The sequence below is a fragment of the Camellia sinensis genome, chromosome 12 (assembly GCF_055761805.1).
Source record: "Camellia sinensis isolate YWXY chromosome 12, ASM5576180v1, whole genome shotgun sequence".
Classification (NCBI taxonomy): Eukaryota; Viridiplantae; Streptophyta; class Magnoliopsida; order Ericales; family Theaceae; genus Camellia; species Camellia sinensis.
This window is the reverse complement of record NC_138972.1, coordinates 146948848-146976689: the sequence shown is the minus strand read 5'-3', so window position 1 is coordinate 146976689 and position 27842 is coordinate 146948848. Positions and strand designations below refer to the sequence as shown.

The 27842-nt window shown below is 39.7% G+C and overlaps 1 protein-coding gene across 2 annotated transcripts; it reads right to left on the bottom strand.

Moving 5' to 3' along the window:
• Positions 1-213: 213 nt before the first annotated feature.
• Positions 214-27221, bottom strand: LOC114283186 (F-box/kelch-repeat protein At1g22040). 2 transcript variants are annotated; one of them, XM_028226016.2, is made up of 2 exons: positions 27046-27221; positions 214-2054 (listed from the first exon to the last, which is right to left on the bottom strand). In XM_028226016.2, the coding sequence occupies exon 2, from the start codon at positions 1913-1915 to the stop codon at positions 506-508; it is 1410 nt and encodes a 469-aa protein (XP_028081817.2). In that variant the 5' UTR covers positions 1916-2054; positions 27046-27221; the 3' UTR covers positions 214-505. The 2 variants fall into 2 exon arrangements, with proteins under 2 accessions (XP_028081817.2, XP_028081816.2); XM_028226015.2 differs by lacking the exon at positions 27046-27221 and adding an exon at positions 4578-4776.
• Positions 27222-27842: the final 621 nt, after the last annotated feature.

Sequence of the window (27842 nt, the reverse complement as noted above, 5' to 3'; positions counted from 1 at the left end):
CATATGCCTTTGTGAGTGTTGACTATGTGTACATCCCTCTTGTTGAAGAGTACCCTCAATCCATTCTAATTGTCACTATAGACCCGACTATTAATTCAGACATCACGATTGGTAAGAGAGCGCATCATTCACCATTTGAATTAGTAGTCCAGTTTAACTGAATGCAAAACATAAAAATAAAAGCTAGAAAAGCAAGAAACACAAGATAAATCATTATTTGGTCAATACTAAAAGTTTATGAAAACATGCTCAAACATCTTCTGTTGGAGTTTACACAATTCATATGAAAATATGCAGTCAATTTCTACAGCAATGCTGGAAAATGATCAGCAGAATCATGGATCCTTTACAATACCCTAAAATTAACATGCAACCCCTATCAAATATATATATCAATTGTCACTCCAGGCAACAAACAAACGATAAAATTCAATCAAACTTACGAAATACAAACTTTACTTGTAAAAAACATTTTAGGAGCTGAATTTTCATGCATAATATAATTCTAGATATCAAGAATCTGGCAATTGATCAATTCCTCAGAACCGGCACGCCTAGTGGCAATGACCTTCCAGACATTCGACTCAGAGCCTGCCGAGTTGGAGGATTCATCTAAAGGAGTTGATGAAGTTGATGGCAAGGAACTTGAATCATTATGTCTTTCAGCCTGCATGACTGCAATGTTATGATTTGCATCTTTTGTGATCACATGAAGCTTCCCAAGAAAGCCGCCAAGTAGGTAAGGAGACTCTGAATCAGTGAAGTCACGGATGGGGACATCTCCAGCAACCACTTTCCAAGCATCATCGTCATGATCATATACTTTGATCTTAGCACTATCCAAAGAAGTCGATGGATCCAACGCATACAAATCACCATCCACAATAACACTCAATTTGGTTCCTGCCTGCTTCGCAGGCCAACCCTCTCCCATGCCAATTGGCATTTCAACCCATGAGTTATTTTCAGGATCGTAAACTTCGCCTCCAACATCAACAAAAAATGGCCAGCAATACAAACTCTGAGGTACATATAATTTTCCTCTATATGATGTCATTCCAGTTGCAATAGGCTTAAGCAAATCAGCCAGAAAAGCTGTTGGTAGCACCTGAGCTTTTGAAAATGGCATGCTCGGGACTTGCGACCATAGGCCAGTACAAGGATCAAAAACTTCAGCAGACTGAAGAGGGGTTAGTCCTCCACGACCCCTGGTAACCCCTCCAACAACATAAAGTTTTTTGTTTAAGACACCTGTCTTACAATAAGCTCTACCTATTGACATTGGACTCATTTCGGTCCACCTGTTTAGAATTGGATCGTAACACCAGACACAACTCATGGCCGATGCTCTAGAAAAACCCCCTAGCACATATATGCAGCCATCAACAGCCCCAACGGCACAACCACAAAACGGCATTCGATCCAATGCATCCTTCCTCCCGAGCCAGCCCCTTATGGCATCTGCAATTCTGATACTTGATCCCACCATATTCCACATCCGAAGGCCTAATAGGCCCCTCTTAGATCCTTCTTCTCCGTTGAGATTGGGCATTGGTGGCAGCCTTTGCCATTTCCTGGACAGTGGGTCCAAAGCATACCACATAAGTTTATCATCTTCGACCTTTGTCAAAACATAGAGCCACTCTTCAGTTGTTCCAAGCTCTTTTCTGACCTTATAAAGTTCAGGACTCACAATGGCAGCTTTCCAGCTCCGTGAGACCGATTTTACACCTAAGTGGCAAATTCTAGGAAGTCTGGCAAGAATTTGGATCGATATCTCATCGGGAAGGCTAGGAATTAGACGTGGGTTCTCCTCGTAAAAACTTGAAGACGTCCTTTGCCTTTTGCAGGCTTCACCCTGTGAAATTTCATAGAGCTCACAATTTCTAGCCCTACAACTCAATATAGCCCCCATCAGACTCTGTTTTGACACTTCCAATCCAGTTTAGAAACAACACAGCATCCAGCCCTGGAAGTCAATCCTTCTTCCCTAGGACCAGGTCCATGTGCAGCAAGACTGTTCCATTTCTACTTGAAAATCACCAACAATAAAACTGAACTCACAGCAGCAACGAAGGGGTGTGAGAACGGAAGGTCATGGGTATCATTCCCATAGTTAAATTGTGATGGAAACACAACAATAGATGAAATTACAATGACAAAACAATGACAGCAAGATTCACATACATTCACAAATCACAACTTTTCCAAAAACAGCCTGGATACCTCAGCCATAACTTCTAAGTTCCAACCAAGCTTTTTATGTGCAAGAAATTGAGAAAGAGACAGAGAGAGCTCCTTAGCAAATTTAATAATATCTCCCCCACATTGGTAGAGTGATATGGTTATATGTACACAATGTACTTTGACAAAATACTACCATGATTTGTAGCTTCAACAAGATATTGAATAACCAGAAAAGTGACTCATATATTAAAGATATTAATAAACAAGACAAATGAAAAAGGACAACACCTGTTTAAGCTAATGTTCAACATTTGAAAGACCAATGTATGCTTGGTATAAAATACGAAATTGTTATTTATAAATACCCAATTCGTACTAGGGGTGCAACTCGGGCGGGCTCAACCCGAGCAACCCGAGCCCAGCCCGAGTTTTTTTAGGGCTTGGGCAACTATATCTTGTAATTTGGACGGGCTTGGGCAAAATTTTGATGCCCGAATTGCAATTCGGGCCGGGCTTGGGCAGAACCAATGGCCAACCCGAGCAACCCGAACCCGAATTGAATTTAATATATTATATAAATTATATAATATATAATATATAATATATATATAATTTAATAAATTATATAATATATATAAATTAAGTGAAAGAGTTAGTCTTAATTTTTATTTTTTATTTTTTTTTTGGTTAGTCTTCTATTAAGTAAAAGAGTTAGTCTTAATTTTTAATTTTTATTTTTTTTTGGTTAGTCTTCTACCATTAGATTAGAATCTTTTATGTCTACCCTTAGATCTATCTATAGGTTTCTGGACTCGGGCAATTCGGGCAATTCGGGTTAACCCGAGTTCAAAATACAAAGCTCGGGCCGGGCTTGGGCAGCAATTCTCGGGTTCATGGTCGGGCTTGGGCGGGCTTGGGCACTGCCAAATACAATTCGGGTCGGGCTTGGGCAGACCCCCAACCCGACCGAACCCGCCCGAGTTGCACCCCTAATTCGTACAGAAAGGCAAAGAGTAAAACTCTTTTAAAACCTCCAAGGGATTGAGTTCAAATTCATTAGCAAACCATTAGAACACTCAAGATGGTGAAACGAACCAAGTTATAAAAAATAATTTGGCACATGATACTATGCTCCATTTGGCTACCGAAATAATAATAATAATAAATGATAAAATGACTCATTGAACAACAGATTTTCCCTTGTTTGCAACCTGATTAAACAAAAAACAATGGCAGTAAAGCTCCATCTATGTTATAAGAACTAAGGTATGTTCTAAGCATCAAATACTTCTAATTCTTATGTATGACGATGCCAAGAAATGGCTAGACATTTATACTTTTTAATTAACGTATTTGCTTTTCTAGGGTAAAATTGCATTAACACAGAAACATAGAGTAATAGAGAGCTTCACAGAACTACAAGGCTAGGTTGAGGTTGGATTTTAGTTTGTTTAAAACCGAGCATGAAGAAAGATAAGATCAAAACCCATCTTTTCTTAACCTTTCCTTTTCCCCTTCCAAATTTCTCCACAAACAAGTGGAAGTAAATAGGTGAAATTACAAGACAGCAGGAAGTGGGGAAATTATTTATCAAAAGGTGAGGGATGACTTTTGCTGTGATTTCTTTGCACAGAAAAAGTTACATCCTCACGTGTTTGTAATTATTTTTTATTTTCTACACTGATTTGTTATTTTCCCAAGTAAATATCAAACAATGAGTCAATTGAGATGCTTTTGAAAAGACAGCAAACAGAAGTCCCAATTTGAAATCTTCAAACATACCTCAAAAAAAAGAAGGAAAACATAGTACATAAAAAATCAGAAGAGCTAGAGCCCATTCTCATATCTCAACCAAAACTGCCTTTGATTTTATTTTTTATTTTGTAATCATAACTGTTTTTGAATTTACCACCTAAAGGACATCAAACCCATATGCAGCATAAAAAATCTCAGTTGACAGAAAAAAATAAATAATTCCCAATAAAAAATGAAAACAATTACCATAAAGAACAGTACACTCCTAAAAACACAACATAATAAACCATTAAATTCACACTCCATATAATTCGACCCAGTGCACTTCTTTCTCGATAGATTTTTTCCCGAGAAAGTCATGACAATCCCAGACCTCAGCAAACGGCATCCAAGCAAGAAATCAAACAATTCAAGCATTTCATACTGGGAAAATTTAATTGCAAGATATAGATATATATATATATATATATATAGTGCAAACAAAGTCAAACAAATCCCATTAATATGATTACGTGAATACAAAGTGTAAAAGCAGAACAGCAATTGGGTACCTAAATTCGAATCAATTGATTGATAAACACTTTCAAATAAAATAATATACGCAGGAATTTTCAAATTAGAAGTGAAGGAATTACCTTTACGAGAGGTAAGGATATTGAAAGGAATTGAAATTAGGGTTCGAGAGAAGAGAGAGATGGTGTGTGTAATTAAAGGTGTTTAGTTGGGAAGAAAATAGGAATTGTGATGAGTGGTGAGAAATTGAGGGACATTTCAGCAAATCACCGTACGCAACTTTCCGTGGCTATTGCTTCGTTTTTGCTACTTACACACACACACACACACACACACACACACACACACACACATGAAAAACAATTAGACAAAATTATATATTTTTTCAATTTTGTGTTTTTTGTTTTTTTTTTTAATTATCTATTTTCTAATGTGATATAAATAAATTTCAGGGTAAATTATATCTTCTTTAAGTTTGAAAAAACAAATATAATAAATCTTACAATTTTATAATAATTATACTGAATTTTTAAAAAAAAATTAATTCATATAATGCTCGGTCCATTTTTCATGAATAGCTTATTAATTTGTTAACACCATAAATCTGCAATTTTTATTATTATTTATTATTTATATAATTGCAGGACACGTGGCATCCTCTTATTCATTTGGAAGTTAAAAGAAGTTATAGAGATAATGGAGAATATGAAGGACAAAGTGGATGAGTGGGAGGACAAAGTGGATGAGTGGAATGACACATGGCAAGACAAGAATGAAGATGGAAGAAATGGGTAGTTACTAAGTAGTTATTGCTGTATTTTTTCTTCTATAAATAGCCATTAATGGCTACATTGTAAAGGGGCCAGAATTCATAATCAAAGACACTTGATTTCAATATTTCTTATTATTTTCCTTATTTTAGGAGTAGTTTAACATAGATTTATATTTCGAAGCATTTATTTTCATGCACTTTCTTTTCGAAGCATAGGAGTAGAGGTAAGTAATTATTACTTCGATTGTTCACTCAATCGTCTTTCTCCGTTCCCCATTCTTCTTTTAATTTTTCTTTTCTTTACACTTGGCAATCTTGAAGTCCTCTTCGTTGAGGCAAAAGAACCGTCAACACAATCGCTTGATAATTGGCTTGAATTTAATCTGTAAGGATTTTTCAATCCTTGCTGGCACGCTCGCATTTATGATATTTTCCTTCGTAGGAAAAATAAGCCAACATTTTAGCCAACATTTTTTGGCACGCCCGGTGGGACGTCAAGTGTAATAAATGGAAAATGAATTAGATTTGTCCATTTCAAATAGCCTAGATGAAATTTATTGGCGTAAACAAGAAATTTTGGATCTTCAAGAAGAGATCCATTTTCTTGATGAAATAAATTTTCATCCCTTACAATATTGTTTGGTGGAAGAAAAAAGACACCATTTAATTGGAGAAATTCATCAACTTGGTATGGAAATTCGCCAATGGAATGATGAGTTATCAACTCTCACTACCAAGTCTTTAACTGAGGCCTTAATGGCCGGAATTGGTGAATTTTTTCAGAATTTTTTCATGGTTAAAAATAGCAAAAGCAAAGAGTTGATTTCATCAATGGCTCGGGGGGTTCAAGAATCCGTTTTTAAAGAGCCAAATTATGAAATTAACACAACGAAAGAGCATGTTCTTGAGCCAAATTTGGCTAAGAATGATGTTCCATGTATGACTCGGGGGGTCCAAAAACCAAATTTTAGAGAGTCAAGTCATGAAAATAACATATCTATGGGTGATTTTCATAAGCCATTAATGGCTAACATGGAAAAACAACCCACTTTGCCAAATAATTATGAAAACCTATTCGGCAAAAGTCATGTTTTTAAAACAAACATGGTCAAGAATAATGAACAAGCCACTGTTCATGAATTCAAAATTTTTGACATTTTTCAAAATGTCAAAAAGTATGAATTTTCATGGTCACACCATACCATGACTTTTGGTGTTCAAAATCCTTTTTGGGTTTGTGGTTCACATCAAAATATAATTATGATGATGTGGCTAATAAAATTAACAAATTGTTCTTATGAGTTCGAAGCACTAAGAACAAAGGATGACCATTTAAAATGCATGAACTTGGCTAGAAAAAGCCTGTGCATTTAAATAAATGGTTGAGAATGGCTTATCTTTTCAAATTGATGGCCAATTGTTTGTATGTACACAATCAAAGCATCGAAGATACATTCTAAGCATCAAGAGTTGTTTCGAAGGTTGATTACTCTACTTTCGAAGCTGTATAAAGCTTTGAAGATACATTCAAAACATCAAGAGTTGTTTCGAAGGTTGATTACTTCACCTTCGAAACTGTATAAAACTTTGAAAACTTTCGAAATGTGTACATCTCTTCAAATATATGTAAAATGACAATTAATTAGTTGTCGAATAATGCCTGTTTTTGGCATCATAAGTTGGCTCGAAGAACAACAGTTTTGGTGTCTTCGAAGAAATAATAATTGGTTCGAAGCACAAAATTAATATTTCCATTAATTATGTGTGAACCAGAACATATAAGCTTTGAATAAACCACAATGGTTGGCCAAAAACAGCTTCGAAAGCCGTTTTGCCATAAGTTGCTTCGAAAGCTGTTTTGCCATAATTTTGTAAGCTTCGAAGCTCTCTATCTTGCATCAACAACAGCTTCGAAGAAATAATAATGGTGGTTGTGAACCTTCGAAGCTTTGTCGAGTATTTTTTAGGATGCAATTCGTCTTTGGTCGGTTCCATCGACCTTCGAAGAATGATTTTGGTCCTTTATATCACTTTCGAAGCTTGTTACTAGTCATAATTCGAGTCATCTAGTCATAATTTCATACTCATTCGAAGCACTTTATTGGTGTTGTTACATCATTCGAAGCACTTTACTGCTTAGGTTAGTCATGTGCTTGGTTCGGCCCTTCAAAAATTCAAGTAAACATCATTTTTAAGGGCCGCGGGGGGTAATGTTAACACCATAAATCTGCAATTTTTATTATTATTTATTATTTATATAATTGCAGGACACGTGGCATCCTCTTATTCATTTGGAAGTTAAAAGAAGTTATAGAGATAATGGAGAATATGAAGGACAAAGTGGATGAGTGGGAGGACAAAGTGGATGAGTGGAATGACACATGGCAAGACAAGAATGAAGATGGAAGAAATGGGTAGTTACTAAGTAGTTATTGCTGTATTTTTTCTTCTATAAATAGCCATTAATGGCTACATTGTAAAGGGGCCAGAATTCATAATCAAAGACACTTGATTTCAATATTTCTTATTATTTTCCTTATTTTAGGAGTAGTTTAACATAGATTTATATTTCGAAGCATTTATTTTCATGCACTTTCTTTTCGAAGCATAGGAGTAGAGGTAAGTAATTATTACTTCGATTGTTCACTCAATCGTCTTTCTCCGTTCCCCATTCTTCTTTTAATTTTTCTTTTCTTTACACTTGGCAATCTTGAAGTCCTCTTCGTTGAGGCAAAAGAACCGTCAACACAATCGCTTGATAATTGGCTTGAATTTAATCTGTAAGGATTTTTCAATCCTTGCTGGCACGCTCGCATTTATGATATTTTCCTTCGTAGGAAAAATAAGCCAACATTTTAGCCAACATAATTATATGAATAAAAAATAATATTATCATATTTTATGTGTATATTAGGTTATTTATCTTTATATTTTCACAATATTTACATTAATTTAGGTCCATTTAACTTTGCTAAAAAAGAAATTAATATAATCATATCGATATTATGAAACTTACGATTTTTTTTCAAATATGATAAGAGGTCAATATATTGTATCCTAAATTTTCATTTATCAAAAAAAAAAAGAAAAGTACTATTTTTAAATTGAAATAAAATAATACAAAATTTGATTATAAGTAATATTGAAGAGAGGTTCAACAGATCCGATAATGATAACCCTTAAGACTCTGAGAACTTTTAACAAAGTTGGATCTTGAGGAGATGTTTCTAGAACAAAAAAATAATAATAAATAAAGAATAAAAATTTATGATTTTAATTATTAAAATTTATTATTAATTTCTGTGCCTTTTTTTTATTATAAAAATACATTAGGTTGTTATTTTCTCTTTTATATAATACTACTCATATCATTTAATAGATTTTACATTTTATTTAAAAAGTTCTAACACTATTATTATGTGAGATCCAATAAATAATATACTTAATATCAACTATCAAATATTAAAATATAACTTTAAGAAGTTGGTCTAGTGGGCATAATTTGGAGTGTGAGAGTATACCCCTTACAGTGACTTTAAATGCGATCTTATCAAAAATAAATCTAATATGAAAATGTCTAAATATAAGTTAGTCACCTGTCATTACTTAAATGGAAAATGAATAATAAATAAAATCATTTTTAAAATGACTTTTGTTGAAATTGAGGCTCCAAGTTGCAAAAACAAAAATGACTTTTGTTGGACTTTGTCAATTTTTATGTTTAAACAAAATCCTCCCTTCAATTTTCTAATAAATATAATAAAGAATATAATGTATAAGTTGATTTTAGTAAGCATTGGAAGTAGCTCATTTACTAAAGTTTAGGCATGAAAAAAGAATCATGACAACACATTGCTTAGGTCATTCTATCATTACGTACTGCTATGTTTTCTAAAAGAAAAATGAGGAGAAAGAGAAGGTAATTTCTTAAAAATTTTCTCATTCACTTTTAAAAACAGAATGAAAAAGAAAAGTGGAGGAAATTTTTTAAAATAAAATTCCCCCAAAGTGTGGGGATATATTTTCTGAATACCAACACGTGGCATGGTGACGCCGACGTGTCAGCCGAGGTGCCACGTGCCCTGGTAGTTAAGCCGAGGTAATCTCGGAGAAGCCGAGGTCATCTCCGAAGATATCGGAATCCGAGATAAGGGGCAAGAGTCCTAAGGCAAAGAGGGGACTTAGCCAAGATAAGGATAAAGCTCTTAGGGAGTTTATCTTTATCTTTTAAAGAGTCCAGAGTAAACAGTAAATTGGAGTTCATAGAAGTCATACTTCTAGTGGGACTTGGATTGAGTATATTATAAAAGAGAGTCACCCCCGTGGGTCTAAGGTATGCAATTTATGTTTTGAGTATTCAGTTTAATACTTGATTATCCCTGAGAGATATACTGACTTGATCGTCGGAGTGCCCCCGGGTGGAAGAACCACCGCCGGAGCTTTTCCTTTCTGTTACAGGTTGCTAAAGCCATCTATTCTACCTGTGCTCTCTAGCAGATCACTAAACGGGCAGTGTGGTCAGATTTTCACCCACACAATTTGGCGCCGTCTGTGGGAACGAAGGAAGAATAGATGGCCAGTAACGGACAGCAGGAAAATATTGGGGATGACGCTCCCACTGGGAGTGGCAGACCAATTGACCTTGACATCGAAGGAGATAACCACAATGCAGAAGCCCGTGACCAGGGTCACAGAGAGAACGACGTCATCCCAGAAGGCGACACGTCAAAAAGAGCAAACCAAGGAAAGTACTACAATGAAGATAACCTCCAGGTATGGAGGGACAGGTGCCTACGGAGGGATGAGGAAGTAAAAGAACTGGCGAACAAGTTGTCAGACCTTCAGTCAGTCGTCAACTTCATGATGCAGAATAATGTTATGCAGCCACCATACCCGCTGCAAGATAAGCCGATGCCAGCAACCAACACCCAGAAGGGTGGAAGAAAAACAATCCCCGAGGTCCCTCAGCATACCAGGAGCGGAAGGCATTCTCATCGACCTTCCAGGGAAGTCGGACAGGAAAAACCGAGGCAAGAAGAGTCCCGAAGGACACACCACATGAAGAATCCAGACCCCAAAGAACATCGACATGTTCAGGGGCAAGTACTCCATTTTGACACAACCCATGAAGAAAGATCCAAACGGACCCACCACGAGGCCGAAAGCAGTGTACCAAAAAGACTAAAATCTAAAGACAGCCGAGCTCCAGGGAGGAGCAAAGAAGACTTAAGGGACTACCTCAAGAGGAGGCAGCAGAATGCAGAAGCCGAGGTAAACTCCCCAGTAAAACCGAAGACAGCCTTCTCGGTGGAACTGGACAAATTCGAACCGCCCAAGAGATTCAGTATGCCGAGGTTTCAAATCTATGATGGTAAGTCAGATCCAAACTTTCATGTTGGGCTATACCTAAATTCAATGGCATTATATAGCGGGAACGAGCCGTTGCTCTGCAAAGTATTCCCCTCATCCTTTGGGGAAATTGCATCTGATTGGTTCCATAAGTTACCAAAAGGAAGCATAAAGACATGGGAAGGCTTGGCCGAGATGTTTGTGGCCAGGTTCGTGACCAACAAGCTGCAACCCCTGAGGGTTGATGCTTTGATGGCTCTAAGAATCACCAAGGAAGAAGGCCTTAGGGCCTATGCGAAGAGGTACTACGAGGTGTTCAACTGAATACCTGAATGCAATCAGGAAGTAGCAGTCGTGTCTTTCAAGAACGGCCTGAAAGATGACTGCCCACTACGGAAGTCTTTGGCAAAAACATTGCCAAAAAGCATGGAAGAACTCATGGCAAGAATTGAGAAATACGCCAGGGCCGAGGAAGATACATCGGGAAACAAAGAGGTGAAACAAGAAAAGGGAAACGGCTCGCCAAAGCGAGGCCGAGTCAACAGTGGGCCGACCAAACAAGAAATAGAATTAAGAAATAAACAGGCGGTAACAACGGTATTCCGGATCCCAATCCATAAAATCTTAGATCGGATTCGAAATCAACCATATTTCAGGGCACCGGCAAGAGCACCGGGGGAATTCATGGGAAGGAACGTTGGTAGACGTTGTGCCTACCACAATGAAGAAGGGCATCCAACTCAAGGTTGCAGAGCCTTAAAAGCACACTTGGAGGACCTAGTAAGACAAGGCCTTCTGAGGGACCTGGTCGATGAGGCTAGAACAAGGGAAGAGCAGGCAAGGTTGCCTCAAGCACCAGCAGCACCCCCTCCCCCAGCACAGCTACCACAAGCAGGAGAACCGAGGGTGGTTAATGTGATCCACTCAAGGGTCAACGAAAACGAAGTCAGAGGAGAAACCCAGAGGGTAAGACATTTACAGCATATCTACCAAGTCGGGGAAAAGAGACATCGGCCAGAAGAATGCCAAGGGCCAATGATAGCCTTTACTGAAGCCGACTTAGAACTGGTCCAACATCCGCATAATGATGCCTTGGTAGTATCCCTCCAGGTTGGGGAGTGCCAAGTAAAACGCATCCTAATAGATCAAGGCAGCTCCTGTGACATCATGTATGTCAGATGTTACAAAGAGCTAGGCCTGCACCTCGATGACCTAGAACAATCAAACGGCCCGATGGTCGGCTTTAATGGAACACCGACATGGCCACTGGGTGCAACAAGCTTAGAAGTACAAGCCGGCACTAAAAAGATCAGGACGGAATTCCTGGTAATTGACACACCTTCACCATACAACATCATCTTGGGAAGACCGTGGTTGCATGCAATGGGGGCAGTTCCCTCGACGTTGCATCAACTACTCCGGTTCCCAACAGAGCATGGGATTGAAGAAGTCAGAGGGGATCAACTACAAGCCAAAAATTGCTCCATGGCAGCAATAAAGTCCACCTGTAGTATACGGGAGCCAAAGAAAGCAGAAGTTGAAGATGAAAACATGGAAGTCCTAGAAGACGTCGGGAAAGAACCAGCCGAGAAGAGCGAAGAGGCGCTAAAGAAAATCCTCGTCCAGGAGGGCGACGAAGAACGATTTTTTCTTCTCGGCTCAGGCTTAGCTAGAGAAGAGGAAAAAGAACTAGAAGATTTTTTAAGGGCAAACATAGAGGCATTCGCCTGGACACCCTATGAAATGCCTGGCATTGACCCCGAGGTCACTTGCCACAGTCTGAATGTCGACAGATCGGCAAAGCCAGTGATTCAACGAGCCAGAAGGCCGACGTTAATGCACGTCGAAGCAGTAGAGGAAGAGGTAGACAGACTCCTTGAAGCCAGGGCCATCCGAGAAGTTCAGTACCCAACATGGCTGTCCAACACAGTAGTAGTAAAAAAGAAGAATGGCAAGTGGAGGGTTTGTGTAGACTTTACCAGCCTCAACAAAGCTTGCCCCAAAGACAGCTTCCCTCTGCCCAAAATCGACCAACTAGTAGACGCCACTTCGGGACATGAAAGGATGAGTTTTTTAGACGCATACAGAGGGTACCACCAGATTGCTATGTACCCTCTAGATGAGGAGAAGACCACGTTCATCACCCCGAAAGGCCTGTACTGTTACAAGGTAATGCCTTTTGGGCTGAAAAACGCAGGAGCAACCTATCAGAGGTTAGTGACAAAGATGTTTAAACACCTGATTGGAAAAACAGTAGAAGTTTGCATCGATGACATGGTCGTAAAGACCAAGGAATTAAAAGGTCATCTTGCCGACCTAAAAGAGGTCTTTGACATACTCAAAAGATATCGGTTCCGACTCAACGCCTCAAAGTGTGCCTTCGGAGTTGGGTCAGGTAAATTTCTAGGATATCTGGTAACAAGAAAGGGCATTGAGGCCAGCCCAGACCAAATCAAGGCCATCCTGGAACTACAGAGTCCGACATCGGCAAAGCAAGTTCAAATACTCACTGGAAGGGCCGCAGCCTTAAACCGATTCATCAGCAGAAGCTCAGACAAGTGCAGACCCTTCTTTAACCTGGTGAAAAAAGCCACAGACTTCCTATGGACAGAAGAATGTGAAGCTGCCTTAGCCGACCTAAAAAAATACTTGACCACAACCCCGGTCCTTTCTAACCCAATTCCAGGGGAGGAATTGTTTTTGTATTTAGCAGTCTCTGAGCACGCAGTCAGTGCAGTGCTAATCCGTGAGAAAAAAGGGGAGCAGAAGGCTGTCTATTATGTAAGTAAGACTTTGGCTGACGCAGAAACAAGATACCTACCACTGGAAAAATTAATGCTAGCCTTGGTAATGACTTCAAAGAAATTGAGCCATTACTTTCAGGCACACAAAATTGTGGTCCTAACAGAGCACCCGTTGAAGTCCTTATTACATCAAGGAGACTTAACATGAAGGATAGCAAAATGGGCAGTAACACTGGGCCAGTTTGACCTAGAATTTAGGCCAAGAACAGCAATAAAGGGCCAAGTTTTGGCCGACTTCGTCGCAGAACTCACACCTGAAACCATCACACCTCGGGCTTCGTCGAGCCAAGATGAGCATCGCCCCGACAAGCAAAAAGAATCCCAGTCAAAGACAAAAAAGCAAGAGAAAGAAAAGCTCAGACCATGCAGCATCTACATCGGCGATTCATTCAGACTATTCGTCGATGGAAGTTCAAACCGCCAGGGAGCAGGAGCAGGAGTACTGCTGATATCTCCAGATGGAAAAATTGTAGAACAGTCCATCCGCTTGGGGTTCAAAGCCTCCAATAATGAAGCAGAATATGAAGCATTAATTGCAGGACTAAAGCTAGCAGCAGCAGCAGAGGCAGACGAGGTAATTGTTTTTTGTGATTCACAACTGATTGTTAACCAGTCAACAGGAGAATTTGCAGCCAGAGACGAAAGAATGTCGGCATATGCAAAGGAAGTCATCCGACTGGCAGCCCTATTCCAGAACTGCAGATTACTCCAAGTTAGCCGAGATGACAATACCCACGCCGACGCGTTAGCCAACCTGGCCAGCTCAATTCAAACTGGAAAAACAAGGACAATTATGATCGACTACATGTCGGCCCCGAGCATAGATAAACAGAGCACCGAACAAGAAGCAATGTGCGTGGGCTTTGGACCAAGCTGGATGGATGCAATTATTGCATTCCTAAAAGAGGGGAAGCTGCCAGAAGACCATAAAGAAACACATAAAATAAGGCTGAAATCGGCCAGATTCAGTCTAACAGCGGAAGGTCATCTCTACAGGAGGTCGTTCACTGGACCACTTTTAAGGTGCGTACACTCTTTGCAGGTTGAAGATTTTCTTTACGAGATTCATGAAGGAATCTGTGGAAGCCATGCTGGGGGCAGATCGTTAGCCCACAGGGCCATTACCCAGGGGTATTGGTGGCCTTACATGCAAAAGGATGCCGAAGCTTATGTAAAGAAGTGTGAACAATGTCAAAAGTTTGCACCTTTGATACATCAGCCAGCTGCCGACCTAAACCCAGTATCCAGCCCCTGGCCGTTTGCCCAATGGGGCATGGATCTGGTCGGACAACTTCCCCAGGCAACTGGGCAGAGAAAATACTTGCTGGTAGCAACAGACTACTTTACAAAATGAATAGAGGCAGAACCTCCTGCCAAAATCCGAGATGTGGACGTCAAGAATTTTATATGGAAAAACATTATCACAAGATTTGGGATTCCAAGAGCAATAGTTGCCGACAACGGAACACAGTTCGACAACAAACTTATCAAAAAATTTTGTGCAAAGTTCAAGATCAAGAATTATTTCTCAACACCAAGTTTTCCTCAAAGCAATGGGCAAGCAGAGGCATCCAACAAAGTAATCCTGGATGGAATAAAGAAGAGGCTCCAGGCAGCAAAAGGAAAGTGGGTGGACGAGTTGCCCAACGTACTTTGGGCATATCGGACTACGCCGAGAAGATCAACAGGACAATCCCCCTTTGCCATGGCCTATGGCACAGAAGCAGTCATCCCATTAGAGATTGGCATCCTAGGGATCAGAACCCAGGGAGTAGAGAATGGCACCAATGACATACTCTTAGCCCGAGACCTGGATTTATTGGAAGAACGAAGAGAGAAAGCTGCAATTCAGCTCGCAGTATACCAGCAACAGCTTACCAGAGCTTACAACAAGAAGGTAAATCCAAGAGATTTTCAAGTTGGCGACCTAGTCCTAAGAAAAGTCGTCGGGAACAAGAAGGATCCCAGGGAGGGCAAGCTTGGCCCAAACTGGGAAGGACCCTATAGAATTACTTCAGTACTAGGCAATGGAGCATATCGGCTTGAGGACAATGAGGGCAAAGCATTGCCCAGACCTTGGAATACTTGTAATTTGAAATTTTTCTATCATTAGATAAACATCATTGTTTGGCCGATATCATCAATAAAGTCTTTTCAGAATCTTTCAACATATATGATTGATAAAGTTATGCATGGATGTTTATTGAAGACATATCAAACTCAGGCAAAGTTAAGCCGATGTTATTCCTTAATTCACTTGTTGAAATTTGTAGCAATTTACAAGTTGGAATTAAGCTGATTCCTTATCTTCACTTGTTGAAATTTGTAGCAATTTACAAGTTGAAGTTAAGCCGATGTTATTCCTTAATTCACTTGTTGAAATTTATAGCAATTTACAAGTTGGAATTAAGCTGATTCCTTATCTTCACTTGTTGAAATTTGTAGCAATTTACAAGTTGAAGTTAATCCGATGTTATTCCTTAATTCACTTGTTGAAATTTGTAGCAATTTACAAGTTGGAATTAAGCTGATTCCTTATCTTCACTTGTTGAAATTTGTAGCAATTTACAAGTTGAAGTTAAGCCGATGTTATTCCTTATCTTCACTTGTTGAAATTTGTAGCAATTTACAAGTTGAAGTTAAGCCGATGTTATTCCTTAATTCACTTGTTGAAATTTGTAGCAATTTACAAGTTGGAATTAAGCTGATTCCTTATCTTCACTTGTTGAAATTTGTAGCAATTTACAAGTTGAAGTTAAGCCGATGTTATTCCTTAATTCACTTGTTGAAATTTGTAGCAATTTACAAGTTGGAATTAAGCTGATTCCTTATCTTCACTTGTTGAAATTTGTAGCAATTTACAAGTTGAAGTTAAGCCGATGTTATTCCTTAATTCACTTGTTGAAATTTGTAGCAATTTACAAGTTGGAATTAAGCTGATTCCTTATCTTCACTTGTTGAAATTTGTAGCAATTTACAAGTCGAAGATAGGCCGAGGTTATTGCTTAAGTTCTCATAGCAATATGTGGGTTGTTTAAACCCTAGGGAAGATGCTTAACACTTGTTGAAATTTGTAGCAATTTACAAGTTTATGTTAAGCCGACATATGATCACCCGCTGAGGTATACAGAAAGTTACAGGTTAAAATAAAGGCTAAGTATATTGTTCATTACTTGTTGAAATTTGTAGCAATTTACAAGTAGGTAAGACTAAGATTATCATTTAATACTTGTTGAAACTTAAGAAGAAGCTTGCAAAAGTTTACACTCCGAAATATATGTTCTATACTTGTTGAAATTTATGAAAAAATTGCAGGACAGTATCTTGCCGAAGTAAAAGTTTTATGGTTATACCCGAGGTATCTAACCCCGAGAAGATTGCACCAAGGAAGCAACATGCAAAAGATTTTTTCTAAGTACAAGACTATGCAGAAGCAGTCAACAGAATATCACAAGATCAAAACATCCAGAGGAAGAACTGTTGCAGTTACATATTAAAGAAACCACGTCGGCCAAAAGAACGAGTTTTGCATTATCCAGAAAGTAAAAAAGTACAAAGTGCAAAATACAGAAAAAGAAGGAAAAAATACAAAAGGCAATTTTGTCAAGCTTCTTCAATGTTAGCCACTGCAGGGACTGGGACCTCGGACGATTCTGGAGGAACCTCGTCGGCCACTTTTTCCGCTTGTATCTCGGCATCAATCTCTGCTAATGATTCCTCAACACTTCTTTCTATCAGGAGAAGATTGGACGATAGCTCCCCAGTAGTAGTTTCCCTAGTTGCCTCCTTGGCCTCATCACCCTCCTCATCCAAGGTTAAGTCCATAACCTGCTCAGCAGGAGGAGGGGACTTGGCTACGACGGCATCCTTGGGTTTTCTCACCAAGGCTTCTTCGTTGTCCTCTTTATCTTCATCCTCAGCATCAGCATCAGATTCTGATCCACCTTCAGGTGGAGGTGGAGGAAATGGCAAAGAGATGGCATCAGCATTCCGAAGGGGCGAGTCAACAGGGAGATCAAGCTTCTTTATCAGGGACATCCAACCTAGGGAAAATCCCCTGTTGCATGCCTGCCTGACTTGAAGCTTATAATCTTCTGCGACGTCGGCCATGCCTTGGGCATAGGCCTTTTCATTAGCCTCTTTGATTTCGGCCTCTTTGGTGGCCAGAGCTTGCTGGAGTTCTTTCTCCGCTTGGGCCTTCTGAACCTCGGCCTCTCTTTTCTCGGCCTCAGCAACTTTTCTAACGGCCTCAGCAGCTTCGGCCTTCTCAAGAGCTAAAGTTTGAACTTTAGTTGCAGCCTCGGCTTGATCCTCCAGTTTTTTCATTTTTGCTTCAAGGGACTTGATCTCTTTCTTCATAGAAGATGCTTCCCTTTTCATATCAACCAACCTTTGACGATTTTCAAAGGATTGCATTGAAAATGAGTGGGCATGCTGAATGGCCTGCAGAAAAACAGAAATGTGAGATAGTACTCTCAGTAAAGAACAGAAGAAAAAATCACAAGTACAAATAGAAATACTCACTTGGACGGAGTGTTGGAGCATGAGAGCGTAATTCTCATACTCACTAAGCTTAGCATTTCGCTCCAAGTCGTTCGGAAGGAGAAGAGCAGTGCTGAGGGCGACACCAACGTTAATGTCGTCAGCACTTTCACTAGCCATAATGGGCCTATCCTCCAGGGATAGATCAAGGGCCCAGGGGACATCGGGCTTCTTTGACGCCGAGGTCGTCGCGGACGATGACCTCGCCTTCTTCGATTGTGTAGACCCTGAGGGTTGGCCCTCAGCAGACCTCTTGGTTGAAGTAGAGACTGATTTTTTGCTTTCTGCTAGTTTAGAAATCGGCAGAGCATCCTCAGCCTCGGCATCTGTAGCCCTGGCCTTAGGCTGAGCCTTTTTAACTCTCTTTGGTTTGGGTGGGAGCATTGATTGCGTTGGTACGGCTTCGGCGTCAGTTGGAAGATCGGCGAGAAGGTCTTGAACGACAGGCCTTGGACGAACCATCTCGGCAGTCTTTACAAGCCTTCGTCGACGTTTACGCTCAGGAATTGGTATTAAGTAGGGGGCCGAGGTTGATGGAAGATCGGCTGGGTCAGATGTGGACTCTTGATCTGTTCGGGATGTGGAAGCAGTTAGGGTCGTGGCTGTGGGTGGAGAAAGACTCTTCTTTCTTTATCTTGGGACGTCGGGTAAAGTGGATTTGTATGTGGGGATGAAGTTTAGTAACAGTGGGGCCTTTCGTTTGTGGATTGGGAGGTTGAGGAGTGTTTTTAGATCTGTTCCTGGGAAGAAGGATTGACGAAAATTTTTCGGTGGCTGATAAAGATCTGCAGGACAAAGAAACAGACGTCAGAAACAAAAAAGTATTAAGGACTTAAATAAAAACAACTAAGTGTTGACTCAGGGCTCTTACTCTTGCCCTCTGTAATTGTTCGAGGAAGAGGGTAGAGGTGGACATCTTCATCTGGGCCAAATTCCCAATTTCCAGAAGCAATGAGAAAATCATCTCCAGCCCCCTTGTTGGAGTCTGGGAGGTCGGCTACGATTTTGTACTGAGTAGATCTCGGTTTAAGGTAATAAACGAAACCCCTATCCTTCAGGTCAAGAGGGCACATGGTATAGCAGTATTGAAGGTCGGCCAGGGTAATTCTAAGGTTCTCTTGCCTAGCTAAAGCTATAATACCATTGATCACCCTATAGGAGTTAATAGTAAGTTGCATGGGGTTCAGCTTATAGAAATAAAGAACGTGTCGGAAAAGGGGATGAAGTGGAAGTCGGAGTCCACATTCGGTGAAAGCTACTATAGGGAAGGGCATCGTATGGTCTGTGGGCATGATGGTATCACTGTCCCCAGCCAGTTTAAGATGAACATCGGCTGGGATGGAGAATTCCTGTCTAAAGTATTCAAGTTTTGTTGGGGTATTTACCCTGTGCCTCCACATACCCATTATGTCAATTTAAAATATGTTTCAGAAGATGGGCGTTTTTAGGAAGGGTTACAAAAACCTCGGTAAAGATCTAAGAAATGGTTGATAAGGCTTATTTCAGTTTTCCCTAAATTTGAAGGTTCTACGCACAAATCCCAAACCTAAGAACTATAAAGATCAAGATTGAAGGCACAGATTTGGGGCAGAAAAGGAAAAAAAAAAAAAAAAAAGAGAATCAAGAACAGTGGCAAAGAGAATGGTGAAAAAGTATAGAAGTTCAAGGTATAACCACAAATTCAAGATACAAATAAATCCAAGGCTTCGAACAAAATCAGTAATGGCAACAGACAGACAAAAGCATAGAAAGAGAAATTGACATTGACGGGAATGAATCTTACCGGAACAAGTGAAGCCGGGGCAATGTTCGCCGAGCTCAGAAATTGGTTGCAATAGTAGAGAAGGCTTCGCAAGAATGAGGGATTAAGAGCAATTCCAGAAGAGAGATTAAAGCGATGGCAAATTCGGAGAAGAAAGAGCTTTCAGAGAGAGAAAGAACAAGAAGACAGAATGAAAAAGTGAAGGAAAAGAAGAGGCAAAAAAGAGTTTTGTCAAAAATTTGAAACGGCGGCAAAAATAGGGCAATTATTGCGCCTAGAGCAACGCACGTGTCAGACGGCGCAGACGAACGAACAGACAGCTTCCAGGCGCGTCACAGACACGCTCCAATGAAAACAAAGCACGTGAAAAGGAACGGTTAGATATGCATGACAGCTCATGCGCGTGGGAGAGTACGACCAAAGCCTTGTTCTCCGAAGAGAACACGTCGGCTGAAAGTAGATAATCTTGGCTAATCAGTTTTTGAACCATTACTCAGAAAAGAGGTGACAAAATATCGGAATAGGTTCCATCACCTCAAAATGCCGAGGTAATAGAACCTAGGGGGCAGTTGTGGGGATATATTTTCTGAATACCAACACGTGGCATGGTGACGCCGACGTGTCAGCCGAGGTGCCACGTGCCCTGGTAGTTAAGCCGAGGTAATCTCGGAGAAGCCGAGGTCATCTCCGAAGATATCGGAATCCGAGATAAAGGGCAAGAGTCCTAAGGCAAAGAGGGGACTTAGCCAAGATAAGGATAAAGCTCTTAGGGAGTTTATCTTTATCTCTTAAAGAGTCCAGAGTAAACAGTAAATTGGAGTTCATAGAAGTCATACTTCTAGTGGGACTTGGATTGAGTATATTATAAAAGAGAAGCACCCCCGTGGGTCTAAGGTATGCAATTTATGTTTTGAGTATTCAGTTTAATACTTGATTATCCCTGAGAGATATATTGACTTGATCGTCGGAGTGCCCCCGGGTAGAAGAACCACCGCCGGAGCTTTTCCTTTCTGTTACAGGTTGCTAAAGCCATCTATTCTACCTGTGCTCTCCAGCAGATCACTAAACGGGTAGTGTGGTCAGATTTTCACCCACACACAAAGGTATTTAAAAAATATTTAAACAAGCTTTATTTATTGTATTTACTTTCATTTGCCTAGGGGGAAAAGAAATCTAATTTTATTATCCTTTTCTTCATTTTTTAATTTTTTTATCATAAAAGTTATAATGCATTTCTTGTTACAAAAAATAAAATTTTAACTATCAAATAAAAATAATTAAAAAAAATATGGGTAAATTACAGATGATACTCCTTTTAATAGATGCACTATTCCACATTCTAAAATTTACTTTAATTTCACTTAAATTTAAAATCAAATGACAAATTACACCTTCCATTACTTAACTGTGAAGTTACCTAACAATTTCTGTTGAGCCCAACAATTAAAAATTTTAAAAAGCAAAATTTTAAACCTACGTTGAGTCAAGTTAACGAGTCAAGATTTTTTTTTATACAATTCACCACACCACCTCACCTCGAATATCATGGCACACGTATTGGTACATACAAATTTGTGAGAGAGAGAAAAAAAAAAAAGGACGAATTTTTTTTAATGGACATCTCATTTTGTGATCTAATTATGACTATAATCAAAATGGATGTGTATTATATACATCAATTATTATGTTTGTGATGTATCAAAATTTTGTGTAACGCCCTACCACTTATTTGTCTACTAATATGACCAAAAAATTTAAGCTTAAGTTGCTAAATACAAGTTAGTGGTGCCTTATATAATTAAAGAGTGGCTTAATAATAGACATAATATTTGGTATCAACATAAGAATGTTATTATAGAGATTTGTCCTATTTAAAGTTAACATTATTCTAAATATATCAATCATATATGTTTTCACACCCACATCACTCATTAAGATTATATTTAGAAAATATATATATACTAGTGTATGCTTATATCTAAAGACACGGTATAAATAATATTTTGTTGAGATTTTTATTGATAAGTCCAATTTAGAAGTGTTTTTACCCAAGAAATTCATGAAGGAATTTTTTAACCCATTTAGTCTCATGTATGTATAATTTTATTCCATAAAGTCCATTTTCTTGATTTACACTATTTTCTTGGACACTTATGCCCTTATAATTAATTTTGATACCCTTATAAATATTTTTTCAATGATTAGCAATTTAATTATGTGAACATTCATATTTTAAAATTCACATTTGTAGGAATGTAAATTGGCCCGTGGGCGGCCCGAAACCAGCCCGCGAGCCAGGGTGGGCCCGGCCCGCTGAAAATATGAATATTCACATTGATATGTTAAAATTCACATTAATAGGAGTGTAAAATTGGCCCCTGTCCCGTGGCGGCCCGAAACCCGCCCGCGGCACATGCGCAGCCCGGGGCGGGCCCGGTCCGGCCCGTTGACAATGTGAATATTCACATTGACATGTTAACATTCACGTTGATAAGAGTATAAAATTGGGCCGCGGCCCATTGGCGGCCAAAAGCCCGCCTGCAGCCCGGGGCGGGCCCGGCCCGGCCCGTTGACAATGTGAATATTCACATTGACATGTTAACATTCACATTGATAGGAGTGTAAAATTAGCCCGCGCCTCGTAGCTGCCCGAAACCCGCCCACGGCCCGTGGGCGGGCCCGACCCGGCCTGTTGACAATGTGAATGTTCACATTGACATGTTAACATTCACATTGATAAGAGTATAAAACTAGACAGCAGCCTAGGGAAGCCCGACTCGGTCCGACCTGGCCCGTTGACAATGTGAATATTCACATTGACATGTTAACATTCACATTAATAGGAGTGTAAAATTGGCCCCCGTCCCGTGGCGGCGCGAAACCCGCCCGCGGCCCATGGGCGGCCCGGGGCGGGCCCGGTCCGGCCCGTTGACAATGTGAATATTCACATTGACATGTTAACATTCACATTGATAAGAGTATAAAATTGGCCCGCGGCTCATAGACGACCAAAAGCCCGCCGGCTGCCCGGGACGGGCCCGGCCCGGCCCGTTGACAATGTGAATATTCACATTGACATGTTAACATTCACATTGATAAGAGTGTAAAATTGGCCCGCAGCCCGTGGGCGGCCCGAAGCCTGACCGCAGCCCGAGGCGGGCTTGGCCTGACTCGTGACAATGTGAATATTCACATTGACATGTTAACATGCACATTGATAGGAGTGTAAAATTAATCTGCGCCCCGTGGCTGTTCGAAACCCGTCCACGGCCCGTGGGCGGCTCGGGGCGGGCCCGGTCCGGCCTGTTGACAATGTGAATATTCACATTGACATGTTAATATTCACATTGATAAGAGTGTACAATTGGCCCGTGACCCGTGGGCAGCCCGAAGCCCGACCTCAGGCCAGGGAGGGCCCGACCTGTTGGCAATGTGAATATTCACATTGACATGTTAACATTCACATGAATAGGATTGTAAAACTGGCCCGCAGCCCGTGGGCTGCCCGAAGCCCGATCGCTGCCCTAGGCGGGCTTGGCCCGACCCGTGACAATGTGAATATTCACATTGACATGTTAACATTAACATTGATAGGAGTGTAAAACTTGTCCGCTGTCCGAAGCTCGCCCGCGGCCCGGGGTAGGCCTAGACCCAAACCCGGGCCACCCCGGGCCGCCCACGAGCTTCGGGCCGCCCATGGGACGCGAGTCAATTTTACACTCTTATCAATGTGAATGTTAACATGTCAATGTGAATATTCACATTGTCAACAGGCCGGGCTGGGCCCGCCTCGGGCCGCCCACGGGCCGTGGGCATGTTTCGGGCAGCCACGGGGCACGGGCTAATGTTATACTCTTATCAATGTGAATGTTAACATGTCAATGTGAATATTCACGTTGTCAACGGACCGGGCCTGGGTCGGCCCGGGGCCGTGCTTCGGGCTGTCCACGGGTCACGGGCTAATTTTACACTCTTATCAATGTTAATGTTAATATGTCAATGTGAATATTCACATTATCAACGAGCCAGGCTGAGCCCGCCCCGCCCACGGGCCACAGGCCAATTTTACACTCCTATCAATGTGAATGTTAATATGTCAATGTGAATATTCACATTGTCAACGGTCCGAACCGGGCTCGCCCATGGGACGCGAGCCAATTTTACACTCTTATCAATGTGAATGTTAATATGTCAATGTGAATATTCACATTGTCAACAAGCCGGGCCGGGCTCGCCTCGGGCCACCCACGGGCCGTGGGCTAGTTTCGGGCAGCCACGGGGCGCGGGCTAATTTTATACTCTTATCAATGTGAATGTTAACATGTCAATGTGAATATTTGCATTATCAACGGGTCGGGCCGGGCCCGCCCAGGGCAGCCCACGAGCCGCAGGCGGGTTTTGGGCCAGCCACAGGCCCCGGGCTAATTTTACACTCCTATCAATGTAAATGTTAACATGTCAATGTGAATATTCACATTGTCAACGGGCCGGGCCAGGCCCGCCCCGACCCGGGCCCGGGCCCGGGCTCGGGCTTCGGGCTGTCTACAGGTCATGGGCCAATTTTACACTCTTGTCAATGTTAATGTTAATGTTAATATGTCAATGTGAATATTCATATTGTAAATCGGCCGGCCCGGGCCCGCCCCGAGCGACGGGCTGGTTTCGGGCCGCCCACGGGCCGCAGGCCAATTTTACACTCCTATCAATGTGAATGTTAACTTGTCAATGTGAATATTCATATTATCAATGGGCCGGGTCGGCCCTATTTTTTTGGCTTGTGGGCTGGCCCGGCCCGACTCGAATTTTTCCGGGCACCCACGAGGGTCGACATGAGCCGGGCCCCTACACATTGACGATATAAACATTTATATTGACGGTGTGAACATTCACATTAAGGGTATTTTGGTAATTATGTCACCCATAGGACTTATTGAAACATAAGAAAATAATGTGAACTAAATGGAACATAAGTAGATGAAAAGGGTATTTTGGTCTTCTTATCTCAAATTGGACCTAATGGAATAGTCAAAAAGAATATGAGTTGGATGGAATAAAGCTCTTAGAAAATAGATTTATCAAAAAAGCTTCTTATTTTGTTTAAAAAAATTTCATTTATTATTCTCTTTTATATGTACGTTAAGATTATATTTATATAATATATATATACTTACAAACACTCTCAAATAAACAAAAATAAAATAAATATAGATATTTATAAGAACCCTCAAATAAAAAAATAAAAATTAAAAAACTGAGTGTTGACATGTTTTCTTGAAACACGTTAAGCATAAGGTATTGGGGGTGTTTGGTGCAGCTTTTTTAAGCCAACTTATGGCTTCTGGCTTTTAAAAAGTTATTTTGGACTGTTTGGTTAAACTTATTTCAAACAGCTTCTGATTCTAACAACTTATTTTAAGTCAAAAAAGCTGATTCTGAGAAGCTGCTCACCCCTTGCTTCTGATTATCAGCTTCTGCTGTGAACATGTTAATTCACGGTTATACTCTTAGATTTTTTTATTTTTTATTTTTTTAAAAATAGAAAAAGACTCAAATGGACTATTAAATATTATTATTATTTTTTATGAAAAATGTAGACAAATAGTGAATAATAAAAAATAAAAATTAATTGAAAAAGCTACTTCACAGCTTATTTAACAAACACTACTCAGCAACTTAAATCTATAATCCAACAGCTATACCAAACAGATTAACCGCTTCTGATTAAAGTCATAATCTATAATCTGTTAAGCTATAATCTATAATCTGTTTTAACAGCTACACCAAACACCACCATTAACGTGTATAGGAAATTGAACAGGTATTAAAAAGGAGTTTAGAGAAAATACATTAAAAAATTTCAAACAAACATTTCAGGAAAATATTTCAGGAAAAGCTTCAGGAAAAGGAAGACTTCCGGTTACAAATCCAACAGACCAGGCGCCCCAAGCTTCCAGAAAATGCCGGAGGCCGACGGATAGATGCCAAAACTATCGGCCGACGAAGCGAAGAAAGACTGATGGGGATCACTCTAGATCGGTTTGCGTGGTGGTGCTTAAATAAGATTTTTTTTTTTTTTTTTTTTTTTTTTTTTTTTTTTTTTTTTTGGGTGTTGGACTAGATCCATGGACTACTTTCTTGTTTCTCCCCTTGCTCTATTTACTTCTCAAAAATGCTAGGCTTCAGGAAAATATTTCAGGAAAAGCTTCAGGAAAATGGAGGAGGAGGAGGAGGAGGGGAGGAGGAGGAGGAGGAGGAGGAGAAACTGGAGGGGGCCATCAAAATGGAAGGAGGCGGAGGCGGGGCTGGGCAGACGACCGCCGGTGGCTGCGACGATCGGCCTCCTCCTCCATTTTCCTGAAGCTTTTCCTGAAAAATTTTCCAGAAGCCTAGCATTTTTGAAAAGTAAATAGAGCAAGGGGAGAAACAAGAAAGTAGTCCATGGATCTAGTCCAACACCCCAAAAAAAAAAAAAAAAAAAAAAATCTTATTTAAGCACCACCACGCAAACCGATCTGGAGTGATCCCCATCAGTCTTTCTTCGCTTCGTCGGCCGATAGTTTTGGCATCTATTCGCCGGCCTCCGGCGTTTTCTGGAAGTTTGGGGCGCCTGGTCTGTTGGATCTGTAACCGGAAGTCTTTCTGGAAGTCTTCCTTTTCCTGAAGCTTTTCTTGAAATATTTTCCTGAAATGTTTGTTTGAAATTTTTTAATGTATTTTCTCTAAACAAACAAACATACCTCAAAACTTCAAACATACCTCAAAAAAAAAAAAGAAAAAGGAAAACAGAGTACATAGAAAATCAGAAGAGCTAGAGCCCATTCTCATATCTCAACCAAAACTGCCTTTGATTTTATTTTTTATTTTGTAATCATAACTGTTTTTGAATTTACCACCTAACGGACATCAAACCCATATGCAGCATAAAAAAATCTCAGTTGACAGAAAAAAATAAATAATTCCCAATAAAAAGTGAAAACAATTACCATAAAGAACAGTACACTCCTAAAAACACAAGATAATAAACCATTAAATCCACACTCCATATTATTCGACCCAGTGCACTTCTTTCTCGATAGATTTTTTCCCGAGAAAGTCATGACAATCCCAGACCTCAGCAAACGGCATTCAAGCAAGAAATCAAACAATTCAAGCATTTCATACTGGGAAAATTTAATTGCAATATATATATATATATATAGTACAAGCAAAGTCAAACAAATCCCATTAATATGATTACGTGAATACAAAGTGTAAAAGCAGAACAACAATTGTGTACCTAAATTAGAATCAAATTGATTGATAAACACTTTCAAATCAAATAATATACGCAGGAATTTTCAAATTAGAAGTGAAGGAATTACCTTTACGAGGGGTAAGAATATTGAAAGGAATTGAAATTAGGGTTCGAGAGAAGAGAGAGATGGTGTGTGTAATTAAAGGTGTTTGGTTGGGAAGAAAGTAGGAATTGTGAGTGGTGAGAAATTGAGGGACATTTCAGCAAATCGCCGTACGCAGCTTTCCGTGACTATTGCTTTGTTTTTGCTACTTACACACACACACACAAATGAAAAACAATTAGACAAAATTATATATTTTTTCAATTTTTTTGTTTTTTTTAATTATCTATTTTCTAATGTGATAAAAATAAATTTCAAGGTAAATTATACTTAGTCTTCTTTAAGTTTGAAAAAAATATAATAAATCTCACAATTTTATAATAATCATACTGATTTTTTTTTTTAAAATTTAATTCATATAATGCTCGGTCCATTTTTCATGAATAGCTTATTAATTATATGAATGAAAAATAATATTATCATATTTTATGCTTATATTACGTTATTTATCTTTATATTTTCACAATATTTACATTAATTTAGGTCCATTTAATTTTACTAAAAAGGAAATTAATATAATTATATCAAAATTATAAAAACTACAGCTTTTTTTCAAATATGAAAAGAGATTAGTATAATGTATCCTGAATTTTACTATTTTTAAATTGAAATAAAATAATACAAAATTTGACTATAAGTAATATTGGAGAGAGGTTCAACAATTCTGATAATGATAACCCTTAAGACTGTGAGAACTTTTACTTTACAAAGTTGAGATGTTTCTAGCCCAAAAATAAATAAATAAAAATTTATGATTTTAA